This window comes from Bacidia gigantensis (assembly GCF_019456465.1).
Source record: "Bacidia gigantensis strain McMullin 20006 chromosome Unknown contig_255, whole genome shotgun sequence".
Lineage (NCBI taxonomy): Eukaryota > Fungi > Ascomycota > Lecanoromycetes > Lecanorales > Ramalinaceae > Bacidia > Bacidia gigantensis.
In genome coordinates, this window is record NW_025408605.1 from 1324822 (window position 1) to 1340196 (window position 15375).

At 49.6% G+C, this 15375-nt stretch overlaps 8 protein-coding genes across 8 annotated transcripts; 5 read left to right on the forward strand and 3 right to left on the reverse strand.

Moving 5' to 3' along the window:
• Positions 1-1124: 1124 nt before the first annotated feature.
• KY384_007145 (uncharacterized protein) lies at positions 1125-2010 on the reverse strand (the record flags this gene model as incomplete). Its single annotated transcript, XM_044815637.1, has 2 exons — positions 1125-1355; positions 1408-2010. 2 exons carry the CDS (start codon positions 2008-2010, stop codon positions 1125-1127), a joined length of 834 nt encoding a protein of 277 aa, XP_044667511.1.
• Positions 2011-2454: 444 nt separating this feature from the next.
• Positions 2455-3760, reverse strand: KY384_007146 (uncharacterized protein; the record flags this gene model as incomplete). Its single annotated transcript, XM_044815638.1, has 2 exons — positions 2455-3191; positions 3250-3760. The coding sequence occupies 2 exons, from the start codon at positions 3758-3760 to the stop codon at positions 2455-2457; spliced, it is 1248 nt and encodes a 415-aa protein (XP_044667512.1).
• Positions 3761-5261: 1501 nt separating this feature from the next.
• KY384_007147 (uncharacterized protein) lies at positions 5262-6446 on the forward strand (the record flags this gene model as incomplete). Its single annotated transcript, XM_044815639.1, has 2 exons — positions 5262-5632; positions 5720-6446. 2 exons carry the CDS (start codon positions 5262-5264, stop codon positions 6444-6446), a joined length of 1098 nt encoding a protein of 365 aa, XP_044667513.1.
• Positions 6447-7047: 601 nt separating this feature from the next.
• KY384_007148 (uncharacterized protein) lies at positions 7048-8176 on the forward strand (the record flags this gene model as incomplete). The annotated part of the gene is made up of 3 exons (XM_044815640.1): positions 7048-7221; positions 7577-7681; positions 7739-8176. The coding sequence occupies 3 exons, from the start codon at positions 7048-7050 to the stop codon at positions 8174-8176; spliced, it is 717 nt and encodes a 238-aa protein (XP_044667514.1).
• A 701-nt stretch (positions 8177-8877) lies between these two features.
• KY384_007149 (uncharacterized protein) lies at positions 8878-9699 on the forward strand (the record flags this gene model as incomplete). Its single annotated transcript, XM_044815641.1, has 2 exons — positions 8878-9285; positions 9343-9699. 2 exons carry the CDS (start codon positions 8878-8880, stop codon positions 9697-9699), a joined length of 765 nt encoding a protein of 254 aa, XP_044667515.1.
• A 1408-nt stretch (positions 9700-11107) lies between these two features.
• On the forward strand, positions 11108-12442 carry KY384_007150 (uncharacterized protein; the record flags this gene model as incomplete). Its single annotated transcript, XM_044815642.1, has 1 exon — positions 11108-12442. The coding sequence occupies one exon, from the start codon at positions 11108-11110 to the stop codon at positions 12440-12442; it is 1335 nt and encodes a 444-aa protein (XP_044667516.1).
• A 560-nt stretch (positions 12443-13002) lies between these two features.
• Positions 13003-14166, reverse strand: KY384_007151 (uncharacterized protein; the record flags this gene model as incomplete). Its single annotated transcript, XM_044815643.1, has 2 exons — positions 13003-14031; positions 14116-14166. 2 exons carry the CDS (start codon positions 14164-14166, stop codon positions 13003-13005), a joined length of 1080 nt encoding a protein of 359 aa, XP_044667517.1.
• A 34-nt stretch (positions 14167-14200) lies between these two features.
• APS2 (AP-2 complex subunit sigma) lies at positions 14201-15247 on the forward strand (the record flags this gene model as incomplete). The annotated part of the gene is made up of 5 exons (XM_044815644.1): positions 14201-14227; positions 14687-14725; positions 14779-14808; positions 14861-15088; positions 15146-15247. 5 exons carry the CDS (start codon positions 14201-14203, stop codon positions 15245-15247), a joined length of 426 nt encoding a protein of 141 aa, XP_044667518.1.
• Between the last annotated feature and the right edge of the window lie 128 nt (positions 15248-15375).

Consider the following 15375-nt stretch of genomic DNA (forward strand, 5'->3'; position numbering starts at 1 on the left):
ACTGTCTGATCATGCGCACGATCTTCGAAAAATCATCGATGAGTCACAACAGCCTTATGCTTCGAACGAATATAGAACAAAATCTTCCATTTTCTGTCTGACGATGCGCCTAGGAATATGAGCACCACGTCTTTTGCTGCAGAAGCAATTTACCACTCATTTTGGAGTAGGACTACTTCGTGATGCCGCCTTCTACTGTCTTTCCGAATGCAAAGCCTTAGGCAACATCATTAATCAGAGAAGAAGATCATTTAAGTCCTTTATCCAAGTCAAACATTCTGAAAGCGGTTGCTTATTCCATTGCTTTGTCAGCGATCTACCATACTTATTCCTGAATTGAATGTGATCGGGTCGCCCGCTGTTGATTCTCCATCCAGAGGTGGTATGACCGAATCAAGGTCGTCTGTAAATGCACAATGGGAGACTCCATTCTTGATTGATACGAAACGCGACTGCAGCCAAGAGTTCTTTAGCAGGAGACGTGTCACTCTATGTGTAGTCATCGCTTTGTTGTCTGAAGGTGGCGAATCGGCGGACTTTTGTACCTGTCAACCCCCAGGAGATAAAGCCTTCTTAGAGATCGTAGGACTTAGCCTCATTTCATTGAAAATAGTGAAAGTCAAGATTCTCAAACACAAGCAGTGGTCCTCAAGCATATTCACTGCTAATCTCATGACCACCCCGGACGCTTTGGGCGCCATGGTGTACAACATCCAAGCGTTCGATCCGGAAAAGCCCACGGTCCCAGACATAGCAACAAGATTATCCGAATTAAACATCCCGTCCCAGAAATCCAAATGCAAGAAAACAGCAGAAGGTAACCCTTCTGCTTGCTAGTCCAATAATCGCGAATTTTGTCGCATGAGTTGCATATATACATCATCTAGCAGGGCTCCCGCCCAGCGAGACCATACTCATATAGATCGTCAAAATTACAGCATGCGCCATCAAGGCTGAAGCACTATGTCATATACAAGCCAGGGTCTCATCACACTACCCATACTCGAGGTCTTTTTGACGGCTGCCCAGGTTCAGAGACAAGACTTCTCCATGGGTGAAGTGCACCTAGCACCGCCCACGTTGTACCTGATTTTCCGCTCGCCGATCATATCCAAGTATCGCATCTACTCATTGACTGGTCTTAGGTTCCCGTCCCCTTCTCGCTTTCTTAGAATGCCTTTCACCGGCGCCGAACCGATACCGCCTTGTGCCCGACTCGCCTGGCTCAGCTTCCCACTCTCAATCTCTTGACGCCCAGAGTCTGCAATTGCTTGATTTCGCGCCACAGCTTCAGGATCGTGGAAGCGCTTATCGACTGCGCTGTTGAAAGTGCCCCGAAGGGTTTCGCCCGCGCCCTGTGCCATGTGTTAGAGTAGCCAGAAATAGACGGTGGTGAGGGTATCGCACATGTATTCCCACGGCAGCAGTCTTAAGGCCCTGCAGTGTCCCTTGTCCACCACCACCGGCGGCTCCGGTCTGCCGCCGATCGGGGTATGAGAAGTTCTGCCTCGAATTTGGCGAGGATGAATTGAGGTATGGATCCTGCGTTGAGGAAGGCGTAGGACCGGCGTTGGATGATCGACCGGTCTGAAGTGGCTGTGGACTTCTGTCCCGCATATTTGAGCGATTTGGTATTGTGGGAGCCCCAGAGCTCGACATCTCGTCGTTGCTTGAAGTCCCGCTGGCATTATCATTCACCCGTGGATCCAGCTTGTTCACTAGGGAGCTGTTATGCGGTCCGTTGGTGGAAGAGTTTGCAGTACTGCTCGAGCCTGTCGAGGTCGTGGTTGTAGTAGTAGTGGTCGTTGTAGTTACGACTTGGCCTTGATCGTTAATGACTTGGTTCGGAGCCAGATGTTGCTGCGGCTGGTCACTATCTGCAGCACTGTTATAGGAGCTTCGCGAGCCTTCGGAGCCGTAAGTCGAGTCTACGTTGCTGACAGGGCGGTCTTTGTCCTTGCGAAGGAATTTGCCCATCAAGCCGCCTGATTTCTTCTCCTTCTCGGCCATTGTACAGTTGTCTCAAGCTCCTGTGTCTAGCTCTCTCGCAAGCGGACAAAAGTATTGGTTTTGGATTCTCAATAGTGGGTAGATCAAGGTCGATGCTTGAGCATAAGGCAGCGAGGAGGATAGTAGATCCAATATGCGGGACTTGGCCAGGGCCCAGATGCGCACGCTTACGTCATGCTACCGGTCTACCGTACCGCTGTCAGGAATGCTAGACTTCTTTGGGAGGGTGATGACCTGATGTAGTTAGCTTACCTGTCTCTCCGCTTCCTTGTTTTGGCGGAACATCCCCAAGGCTGCCTTGATGGATCCTAGACAATGTAGACATCCACATTGTTCGGGCACCTGATCAGAGACAAGATGCTTCAACACACCTCAATGGCAGTGTATTATGATGTGAATGAAGATACGATCATATTACAAAACGCTCGCCTACGAACCTAGATGCTACGACGTCTGGGAAGTAGCTGGAGCCACAACTTCATCACAGAGCTCCGCATCCCCAAGCGCTGTCAATAGATCTGTGGCCTTGCCATCAGGCCCTGTCAAGCTAACGTTGCAATCCCCCATGTCGCCCCATTCTCCATTATTCCAGAAAACTTTGTCGACTTGCTGATGTTTATTCAAAGCTACCAGCACCGTCTTCATCCATTGCTGTATGCGCTCACTACTGTAATTACAGCTGTCGTGGCGAGGTGACAGCTCCGTGATCCAGAGGCGGTGTGTAGGGAAGCGAGCTGCGATCGCGCTGACGGTGCTAATTGCCTGCTGCTCGTCTTCCTCATACAGGTGCACCGAGATGATCGGTAATCTGTCCATACAGCCCGGGCAGTTTGCCTTGAATTGTCCCCACCACGAGGAACTATCATTCGGGTCGGCCATCTGCTTGCTGTTGTCAAACAGCGCTGGCGCAAGGAAGTTTGGCCGTCTCGAGGTCGTAGGTATCTGATCTAGTGTCTCTTTGACACTCGTGCCAACGTCAGGAGCTGCAATCATCGGCCATTGACCTCCGACAAGATCTGGTTCATTGAAGAGCCCCAGAAAGAGGGGCTGAGTATCTACGAAGCTTTGTACGCGTGACATTTGACTCTGATCTGTCGCAAGGGGGATGCGAGCACAATCATCTGCTATGGAAGAAGTTATAGACTTTGTGTCTTTCTCTTTGCCGTCCATCCAAAAGGAAACTGAGATCGTTCAGTCACTGCATGAGAGGCTTCGGGAAGCGGATAGAAGATTGCTTACTGAAATTCGTAACATTGTGCGCTTTGATGGTTTGCCAGACTTCGTTTGAGACATCGTGGTTGAAAACGGTGTTTAAGAAGCCCGGTTTACAGCTACCACTGACGATTTGTGGAACATTTCCTCCGGTGCAAGGCCCCTGTCCAAAACCGTAATCGTGTGAAGTCTGGGCACTGTTTGTGGTCGTGCTCTGGTTTTGATTCTGTGGCGACTGAGCAATCGAGCTACCGCTGCTTATCGTCGGTGGAGGTCCAGTAGATGAGGTGCCTTCGGAAGAATTTCCTGCGGTTCCAGTAAAGGTCGTCGGCTGGGTTGTGTCGTTGCTGGCGGCACCTTGCTGTGAACCGGTCTGGCTTCCAGCGCCACCTTGCAGACCGCTATCGCAGAACGTCAAGCCTTCCGTGGGTATGCCTGGATTTTCTTGGAGGACTTTATAGCGCTCAAGACATGTGGAGGGAGCTGCATTGACCCACAAGACCCTCAAAATTAGTAGCAAGATGGCATAAGAAGACATGGCAATTGGGGACCATAGAAGTCTTATCTCAAAGAAATTGTGGACGCTTCTTTCAGCAGATAGAGAGATAGCAATACAAAAGGAGAACTGTGGAAAAAGGACAGCAAGATATACCAATTTGCACGTTTCAAGAAGCTTTCTTTCAAATTTGTCCAGCGACGGAGGGTTGGGCCTGTCCGATTCTATTTGACCTCAACCGTCGGACATGATCAGGCATTTGCCATCAGACACGGGTAACAAATGGTCGTCATGGGTTCTAGTGAAACAGATGAAGCTCGTTCCCCTGAGTAGCTGCGGGATATCTTCAAAATGTTTATCATCTAAAACGGGTCGATTTCCCAGTCTCTGATATATGCTCCCATGTGCTGTCGCCATGTCTTGGCATCCACAACGTCGAATTGGCTTTGCAGTGACTGATGCTGTGATGAGCAGCACCGAAGAGAGAAGTTGAAGGCCAGGATGGAAAGAGAGGTGGCGCCTTCAGATGCGTCTTCCTTCCTTTCACGGCTTGTTCTAGCGGCCGTGGTGCGGGAAAGGGGCCGCGCTAGGGAGAGTGGGATCAAAACGCCAAGAAATCTGCCTCGACAATCCTGCAATTACTCTTACTACGGAGTACTGAGCGTTGCCCGCGATATTGAGGGTCTCGAGGCAACTGCGCATCCCTTTGCCAGGTGCTGGGCCTCTGACAAGAAGCAGGTAGCGATGAGGGTCTTGAAGATTCAGGAGCTAAGACGAGGCATGCTCCTGTGGCCGCATTGGCTGCTTGGGAAGCCCATAATTGCGATTGACCTCGGAATGCACCGTCGTGTAAAGGACTGAAACCAGGCACCAGCACTCAGCAGAAGAGCGATTCACCTAGAAGCACCGAGGAAGAACTCTATTTCATTAGAGTCGGACGACCAACACCTCCTTGCGTGCTGCCGCTTCTATTTTAAGGCTTTACTGCTCAGTCCGAAACATATGTGAAGCAGCAGGAACATGAGGCTCTCTTCAACCGCTGTGTCATTTGTATTGTTGAACGGGCAGGCTCTTATCGGTGGACCCCTTGACGACTTCCACATCATGGCAGGAAAAAGACACAATGAGTTGGCCTAGACCGTCTATGTTAGCCATTCCTGCATAGGCGGCGAACCTAACATCAACCACCTGCCAAAGACGTTCGCTTGGCCCTTTGTGCCAAGCACCGGTCACAACATCTTGGAGGCAGGTTGTTTTCGACCTGCTTTCCTACATGCAAGGCAACGAGATGATTGGCATGATACTATGGAAATGTCGCCTTTTCCTCGCTGATAAGCTAGAGGTAAGTCTTGGCTCCCCCTTTCAAGGAGGTGAGGTCAACCAATCATGGCCTCTTACCTCGAGAATGACCATCACGCTATCATTCAGCAATATCAGAAGACCCCGAAAAATGTCTTTTATAGCTACGTAGAATCTTCCATCCTCTGTCATTGCTGTCCACTTTGCAATTCTTCTCTTTTCACAGGAATTCACCTCGTTCATCATGCATTTCAGATACTGCTTTGCGGCCTTGTTCCTAGGGTCCAGCCTAGCAAGCGCTATTCCTGCTCCAGATAATGCAGTGAAACGTGATCCTAGCCTTCGTTTGATCAAGACAAGTCCATCGGATCCTGGTACCTGGGTGACAGAGGAGGATAAGATTTCCAAGTATCGAGCGAAGAATGTCAACTTCATCGACGTCACAGATATCAAGGATCCGGTCACTCTCAAACTCCTGAGTGGCTCAGGGGCCGACAACGCACGGGCTGCTGCCGTAGTATACCCAACCACCATCTCACATCAGACTCAAGCCAATGGCTTCATTGCCAGTGCCAATACGACTGGTCCCAAGAGCTGGTTGAAAACCCTCAGCGAGTAAGTAAATGAATGTTCATGACGAATCACTTTCGAGGACAAATCTCCCAGCACAATCCGCACAAAGTGTTACTCACACCCCTATAGCTTCTTCAATCGCTACTATAAGTCCTCCTACGGCACCCAATCTGCCACCTGGCTCTTCAACACCGTCAAATCTGTCGCATCCGCCAACCCCGCAATCACCGTCTCCCAGTTCACCCACTCATACGCCCAACCAAGCATCATAGCCCGCCTTCCCGGCACCTCCTCCAACCTCGTAATCGTCGGCGCCCACTTCGACTCAACCGGTGGCTCTTCCACCGCTCGTGGCCCAGGCGCCGACGACAACGGCTCCGGCGTCGTCGTCATCCTCGAAGCTATGCGCGTCCTCGCAAATGCCAAATTTGCTCCAAAAGACACGCTGGAATTCCACTTTTACTCCGGCGAGGAGGGTGGACTGCTCGGCTCAGCGGATGTATGGCGCTCATACAAGTCGCAGGCGAAGCCTGTGCTTGCGTTTGTGAATACTGACATGGCGGGGTACTCGCCGTCGGGGAAAATCAGTGTATATAATGATTATGCGGATACGGGACTGACGGCGTATGTGCGGAGAATTGTGAGTGGGTATATTGGGACTTCGACGCAGGATACGTGTGGATATGGGTGTTCAGACCATGCGAGTGCGTATTCCAATGGTTTTCCGGCGGCTTATGTATGCGATGAGCCGGACGCGACGAGTGATCCGTATATTCATAGTCCGAGAGATGTGAGTGCGGCCTTGTCTGAAGCTAATATGCATGGTAAGAAGGCTGACGAAGGGACAGACTTATGACACGGTGCAATTTGATACCACTGTGTTGAGGCATACCAAGGTGAGTCTGGATCGTCCGATGGTGGATGGATGCTGACAGATGCTGTAGTTTACATTAGCATTCTTGACAGAGGCCAGCTATCTGTAATTCAGGCGTCGACTGACTTATACATTCAGTATGCAAGTTGGTATGCCTCAAGTGTTGCCCTGGGGTTTGTTCCGCGTTCTGCTGGTCCGCATTCATAGTCAATCAATTGTAGCAACACAGGTAGCCTCCAAGTGCGCAAAGTAACAACTCAAACCGCGTCCCGTGATCGCCTTTGAGAAGATGAAATGACTGTCCTGATTGTACGAGGGTCTTGAAAGCATCGATGAGAGAGCTCGAGCGAGTACCTGGGGGATCTCTGAGGTCAGAAACAATCTAGCGTTGTCCCTGGATTCGGCGAGACATGTGATATTGAGCCTCAGTTGAGTTGCTCCATCTAAGGAGATACTATGGTCCACAGAAGAGCACAGCCTGGCACAGCCCCACTGCTCGTATTTAGCGTGCAATCGACCCCTCTCTACAAACAAAGAACACCCACCTCAGGCACGAGTTCCATATGAAAACCAATCATCAACTATGGATCGATACAATTTGCTAGCCAAGATAGGAAATGGGGTATTTGCGACGATAATGCTTGCGGAGAGCAAGTTAGATCAAGAACTATACGCCATCAAGATACTCATGAAGAAACGCTTGATCGAGAACGACGAGGTGAAGGGCTCGAAGACTGAGAAAAGCGTGTTGATGAAAGTGCGGGAGCATGACCATCCATTTGTTATACGACTCAACTCGACCTTCCAGACGGAGACTAGTTTGTGCTTCGTATTAGAGTATTGTGCGGGAGGGGATTTGATGCACCATATCCAAAGAGAACCATTCGGTGTCGAAAGGTCAAAGTAAATTCATTTCTTTATCATTGTCCTTATCAAACGCCCGACTGCACGATGTAGCCAAGGCTCCAACAGGTCGCCAGCAAGGAATTGCTAAAATGGCAATGTATCGTAGGTTTTACGGAGCTGAGCTTTGCCTGGCCCTGGGATTCTTGCACGAAAATGGAATTATTCATCGGAGCCTCAGCCTAGATAATATACTACTCACATCCGAGGGCCACATCAAGATTGTAGACTTCATCACGTCAGCAGAGGGTATTGCTGATCACTATGGCACAACGAAAAGTTTTTGTGGTACGAATGAGTTCATAGCGCCAGAGGTACCCGTCCCTAGTATTCGCTGGCTTCAAGATGGAACATCTGATTGTCTCATCTAGATACTATTGGACATATCGTACGGCCGCGCCGTAGACTGGTGGGCTTTCGGGATAGTAATGTACCAGATGATGGCTTGGCAATCGCCGTTCAGCGGTGAAGACGAAGACGAAATTTACGATGCTATTCTGGCAAAAGACCCATCCTACCCAGCAGAGTTTCCAGAGGACGCTGTAGATCTGACCCGAAAGCTACTCGTGAAGAACCCTGAAGAGAGACTAGGCTACGACAGAGGAGCCAAGGAAATAATGGACCATAGCTTCTTCGACTCGACTGACTGGGATGCACTTTATAAGAAGGATGTGACACCTCCATTCAGGCCGGCGATCAGAGATAGGAATGATTTGAGTAATTTTGATACAGAGTATACAAGTACGGCGCCTGATTTGACGCCTGAGCAATCCGGTATGTTCCGTATTCCTGTCAAGCTGATCGTGTGAGGTTGTTGATGAAGATGCTTCATAGCTTTGAGCCCGGCGATGCAAGAACAATTCAGGGACTTCTCTTCTAGCAACATTTAGTTCTCGCTACGAGGCTGTAAATTGCTACTTCGGTAGGCGCCATGCCGTCAAAGACATGTATGTATCACTACAGTGTGGCCCAAAACACGCTCAATCATTGAACGAAGACTCTGTTTTCGAACAAGATCGATTGTAGAAGAAATAAATATAAAGCAGAGCATAATCCGAAGCGACAAGGAAAATCCTAGTACCGTCCTCGATGTTGACAAATCTATCCTCTGAGTTCATCTCACCATTTTCCTACAAGCAGTATCCATCATGCGAGCACCAACCACTTTCACTTGTAAGCTCACACCCTCTGAATCTATGCGGAAGCTACAATACCAGAAGACCACACACTACTGAGGATTGATTCCTCCACTTACCGTAAAGATTTGCTGAGAGAAGAAATGCCCGAAAGCAAGACACAGACGGGGATCAGTCAACTATTCGGAGAGTGCCTTTCATGCCAACTACCTTATTCAATGCTCCACATTGATAGTTAAAGGCAAATTCTGTCTGTTTCGCACTTTATCTGAGACGATACTGACCATTGAAGGACATCAATGGCTTTCATAATATCGATATTATTGTCATTAACCCTGATAGCTCACACCAACTTATGCGAATCAGCCATCGCCATGCCTTCTTTGACCATTGTTCTAATACCAGGAGCTTGGCACGTCGACTCTGCGATGGACATTCTAAGCGGACAGCTGCAACAAAGGGGCTTCAACACAAGGACCTGGGGCGTGTCATCCGTCAACAGGGCCAATGTCTCGATCAAGGACGATACACAGGCTATCCGAGATGGTATCTTGAGCCCGCTCATCGAGGAGCAAGGTAAAGATGTTTTGCTTTATCTGCACTCATATGCCGGCTCTCCCGGAGGTAGTGTTATCAACGGACTCTCGAAGGCAGAACGACTCGCTACAGGCAAGCAAGGCGGGGTCATGGGCCTTATATACCAATCAGCGTTTGTGACTCAACCTGGTGACGTCTTGCTAGACTTAATTGGAGGTACTTATACGCCTTGGCAGGTTCCAAATGTAAGAGCGGCCGCATGTTCTTGCCCTTGATTCGATGCAAAGCTCACTATTCTTTAGGAAGAGACTGGGCTTATCAACGTGATCGACCCTAAGAACGTATTCTACGCTGATGTTCCCGAGCCCCTAGCTTCTGAAGCTGCAAACCAGATTGGCGGGCAATCCATTCTAACTGTCAAGACTCCTGCTGGGTCCGCTTCTTACCAAGACGAGGCATACCAGGGACGGCGAGTGTACCTGCACACAAGTCAAGACCAGGCCCTTCCACTTTCTGTGCAGAATTCGCTTGTGAGCGGCAGCGGAGTGTCGTGGAAAGAAATGACTCTCCATACAAGTCATAGTCCTTTTCTGAGCGAGCCAGAGAAGTTGGCAGATATTGTTGAAGAGAGTATTCAAGCATTTTCTGCAAGCTTTTGATTCTGGACTCATGAGTAAACCATTAGTATCTACATAGAAAGTACAAAGTCAACATGACAGGTGTTACTCATCTATTTGCATCGGCTTGAAAGTAGGATGATTTGGGATCGTAGTCGTGCAAAACTTGGAGTGGGATGGGAACCGTCTGATGAGGCTCGGCGTTCTCATTGTCACTTCAAAACGGTCAGTCCGTGACTTGTTCCGAGATGTCTCATTTGCCACCGGGAAATAGGGTAGATCCCCCACAAATCCGTCACGCTCATGTGAGTGGCTTCGCTATCCGCGTAATCTTCATAGTCATACGCGGCTTGGTTTGCATGGCGGTGAATGCTGTGCTCGAGCCGCACAAGTAGATTTCGCGATGACAGTTTGGCAACAAGGGCAAAGGAAAGAAAGATCGGCAGCAGCGTCGGAATTCACGTAGATGATTCCGAGTTGAAGAATGACTCACTGCATGAGATTGATCCTTTCTGATACATGTGCTTAGGAAGGGCGGTACTTGAGGCTCACGGTCAGGTGATAAGTCGGAACAATCCCATTCGGACTGGCGCACGATGTGGTGACCATACATCTTGAATCAACATGAATAAGTCCCGGACATCATCCACGGCCAAGTCGGTCGCTCGTTTCCGAGCCTCGTACAGCATGTTTCAGTAAGATAGCCATCTCTACATGCTTGACTAAGCTACAAGGTACGACCGACACAGTGGTGTAGAGAGCATGGCGAATGACAGTTTGACCCTTCAACGTGATCGAATGTGCTTACCTGGAGTGGGATCCTTAGCATGACATGAACCATGAGATTCCTGGTCGACAGCTTAGCCGTCCGCTTGCTAAACGTCAACACCGGTACAAGCATTCTCCGCCACTGCTCTCTAACCAAGCACCTCTGTTCGAGCACGGTACGCTTGGCCCGCGTCTCATCGTGGAGAGACCTGGCTATAGAGAATCGAATAGCAGTGATACGGCTTTCGCATCATGCTTGGTCTGATGCCTCCACATAAGAGACAAACAAATCAGAGCCCAGGTGATCTTGTTTCCCGTAGACCGCTTGCTTTCCATGTTTGACATTCGAACATAAGCCGTCAGCAGATGCATTCGACGAAACATGCCTTCGGTGTCGATCGTCATGGAAGCTTGGTGAATCCAATGCCTTTCAAGTATCGTAGCTCACGTGCTGAGTCAGACTCAACAATAGTCCTGGTTTCCTGAGACCACGGGACCACTGGTCCGAAGCAAAAGGGGATACTCACATTGCCATTACGTTCCATTTCTTTGTACGCGTTTCATAGTTTCGTCTTATTCTTATAAGAGATGGCATTGCTCTGCCGAACAATCAAGGCAGGGTCCCTCGAAGCTACCACTTTCTGCTTTTACTTCGATATTCTTTGGATATATGCCACGAAACATGACCGGATTCACGCTCCCAGTCCTCATCATCTCATTACTCTCGGCTACCGAAGCCTTGATTATTCGCCAAGTCGATCCTGCCGGCAGTGGGTCATCAAGTGATGGCAGCGCCGCTGCAACACCAGTACCAGCATCGACAACAGGCAACAACAGTCAAGCAGGATCTGTGTCTCTCCCATATCAAGTTCCTGGAGAGCCTTTTATTGACTACCTAACTCGCGTCCTCGGAGGTCAAAGCAACAAGTGGGGCAACGCACCCAATCTCACAGATGGTACCACGGTCGTATCAAGACCAGACTTGACTGGACGGAAAGAAAAGCGATCGTCATCAGGGTTTGGCGTTTTCAGCAGTGTTTGGACCAGTGGTAATGACTTCTTCAACATCACCGCCGACTTTCGACAATGTTTTGGACTGGCAGAGAGCTCTAACATAGGAATTTACACGACTCATCTTAGTCAGACACTCTATGGCGTAACTTGGGGACAAGTGTTGGACGATCTGATTCAAGTCCGAGAAGTCACACCGACCGGTCAAGACGCTTATGCTGGAGTGATCATTCAAAATGGCGCGGACGGAATCAATGAAGCCCAGGACCTCCTTGACGACATAATCTGTGAGAATGCGACAACCGTATCGGCAAACCCAACATCTGACGGTGTCAGACAAGAGCTGCGAAAGCTTCTCTTCGACGAACATGAAGCTAGGCGCTGGACAGCCGTCATCCTCAACGCCATCTTAGGTGGCATTGTTGGGTTTGCCCTATCTGCAATTACCGATGAAGCATTTGAAGGCCAGCTCAATCCGAAGAACGACGTTCAAACAACCATTCTTGTCGCAATCCTGGCTATTTGCGCCGGTGTTGTTGACTTCAACAAGGACAGAGGAAATCTTGATCCAGTGGTGCAAGGCGTACAAGCCGCATCAGGAGCCACAGTGAGAGTGCAACACGCTACTGCGCATCTAGCAGCAACATCTCGAGCAAGGGCTACCATTACTAGTATACGAGGGCGGCGTACCACGCGACCGGGTTCAAGAAATTGGAGGGTGGGGCTTAGATTCGTCAATGGTCGCATGAGTGCCAATGCCGCTGCTAGCGCTGTGATCAGCAGTGTCCTTCCACAGGCTACAGAAGATAGCAGTCCCAATTCCAGTGATGGTGGAGCACCTCCAAGTTGTCTGAACCCAGGGGAGGTCGTAGTGGATCTGAGTCCTCCTAATGATGCCGGTGAGCAGCAAGTTCAGGCAGCAGTCACGACGGATTTTGGCGTTGAGCCTATTGCGGAGGCGGAGCAGGAGATTGACGAGTTTCAAACCCCATATAATTGTCCATGATACTATTGATAACGCTCTTGCGCCTTAGTAGCAACAACACGTAGCATGAAGAACCTTTCAATGAGTAGAGATCTACCTGTTGCCTGATAAGACATACATCGATCGTCTTGTGATACTTTCTTCAAAAGAGCGTTCAGGTGACGTCTTCTCGCTGCTTGATCTCTGTTCGCTCACCAAACAGCCATGGAAGGTCTTGCCTTTTGACGGCCTTTGGATTTCTGCCCGAATGATCAGCAATTTCATCTTGCAAGGCTTTTATGGAGGTCAAGGGGCGGACTAAAGAATGCATATGACCTACACTTTGGGATCTGCTGCCGGTAGCCTGAAGCCGAAGTCGCGGATCCATCTCCACCACCAGCGTTCACCCATTGAAAGCGTACCCTGCCAGGAGGCCATGTTTGCTACTTTCTTCGATCTCGGAACTCTTCGTCGAGCATACTCTGTCAAAGCTGCACTAAAATTCGATGCATTATGTTCCGGTGCTAGGTTGTTGAGAAGTGAGTCTGCGAGCACTGTCGCATCTTCAATAGCTAGAGACGAGCCTAGAGTAGGAGATTTTGTTAGATAAACAGGCAGGTCAAAGGTTCAATGATAGTGGTCAATGACTTGCCTTGACCTGCGTAGGGTGGCACAACCCTCGCAGCATCACCGATCACTGCTACGTTGCCACATTGGATTTCGTTCTGCTCCCATGCGAACTGCCGAAGTGGACTTCGAATGATACGTTCTGAGGCTTCGAACAGGGGCCGAAACGATCCAAGAGTAGGGTGCCATATGTTCTCATAGCCACGAACGAATTCTGCGGTGGAATGTGGCTCATATAGTCCAGGTACCACTTTGGATTGATACGGATCACTCATAGAAATTTCCTCCTTTTGGATCGGCGTAGTCCTCTCAGGAGCATGTTTTTCAGTGTACTGTATTGTCCAAGCTATCTTCCCATCCTCTAGTGGTAGCGCTCCGATATGCCCTTGGTCAAGTAAAACTAGGCAGGCTTCCTTCGACGCACCAAGCTTCTGTGAATTACTATCTGGTACAGCACCAGGGTCCGACGAGATTCCATAGATGCCTCCAACTCTGACGAAGGGTGGAACCCAACGAAGCTCCGCAGTCTTAGGGTTTCTTTCCTTCAAGATATGTTTCCGGACTGTAGACCATACTCCATCCGCACCAATTATTAAGTCGACATTCTTGGACACCCCGTCTGTGAAAACGGCTCTGACACCAGCGGATCCAAGAGACTCTAGTCCAGCTAGCTTCTTGTTCCAACAGACTTCGCCCCCAAGGTCTTGAAAGCGCTCTAGCAGCATCATGCGTAGTCGTTGACGTTCTACGATGCGAGGGCAGGTCTGTAGGTCTGCCGCCCAACCAGCATTTTTAACATTGTTGAGGAACTTGTGAGAGCCATCGGGGAAGCCTCTCCAAACCGAAAGACTCTCCATCTCGCAGCTAATTGCATCCAATTGATCCCTTAAGCCAAGTTCATAAAGCGGGAACAGGCCATTTGGGAACAGGCCAACTCCCGCGCCGGCGGTGTGAACAAATGAAATTCCTCCTTGTGGAGAAGATCCATCCCCTCTGATCATCCCCTGTGGTTGACTGAGTTGCTCGTAAATAACGGGTCTTAGGCGCTGCTTCAGAAGGGGATGAGAAAGAATTTGCAGGCCTAGTACCGGGCCTGAGATGGCTGCTCCTACAATACCTACCACCGATCTCACCGCCATGAAGACTATTAACAGAGACTGCAACTCTTTATGAATGAAAAGGAGCGAGGATCAAAAGAGGGTAATAAGCCAACATCGGACGGCGCAGGATATGACCATAATAGGCACACGGAAACTCTAGGCAGCCGGGTAATCACATTCATTGACCTATGTGGCAGTGGATAACACTATTTTACCTTTTGCCCAATTGTATCGCCCTAGCGCGCTAACAATGTCCGGACGCATTTTCATCAAGAGTTGGACGTCAGCAGCGAGGTTATTGACAGTGAATAGTGAATAATGAACCTCCTGCGAGGGGCTAGAACTATTTGGGTTGCTTCTTCTAGCGCCTAGCGGCTTGTTCCGGGCTGTGGTTGCGGGGCTTGGGGCTTAGTCTTCAAGGCCCCCTCGGCCCTGGAGGAGGGTCACATTATACATACATCGCCTCGAAGGAGATGGTGCTCTCGTTCATTTTGATACAAAATCGCCAGTATATATGCCCGTCTCACGAGGCTGCTGCTAGAAGCTCATGATGTGACAGGGGAAAACCCGCCTGGCCAAGTGGTATGCGCCTTATAGCGTGCGTCTTGTCTTCCGAACAATTATGCAGCTCCTGCTAAAGAGAAGCTACAGGATGAAGAGAAGATCAAATTGAAGGGCGAGGTAATCAATAGCTTTTGGAGCTTCGGTCTCTCCGCTCACATGTGGCTTGCAGGTACATCGCCTCATAGCCCCTCGGGATCAAAAGCACCAGTCCAACTTCGTCGAATTTCGCTCTCTCAAGATCGTCTATCGCCGATATGCAGGCCTCTTCTTTTGTGTTTGCGTCGATGCAAATGACAATGAGTTAGCGTACCTTGAAGCCATACACTTCTTCGTGGAGGTGCTCGATAGCTTCTTCGGGAATGTATGCGAGCTGGATTTGGTTTTCAACTTCTACAAGGTCAGCTCTTTGCGAAGAGGCCATCAAATATGTAATGGGGAAATTGACAACAGCTAGGTGTACGCAATACTTGATGAGGTCTTTTTGGCTGGTGAGATCGAAGAAACGAGCAAGCAGGTCGTCTTGACAAGACTGGAGCATCTAGATAAGCTGGAATGAGAATACTTGAACTTGACTGTAGAGGACGAATGGGCCACTTGAGGTAGCCAAGAGGGGGATGAAGGTCCATGCGCCGACTGTTGAGAAACCTCGGCAACAAAGGACGGGAGCCGGGGAGAGTATCGACG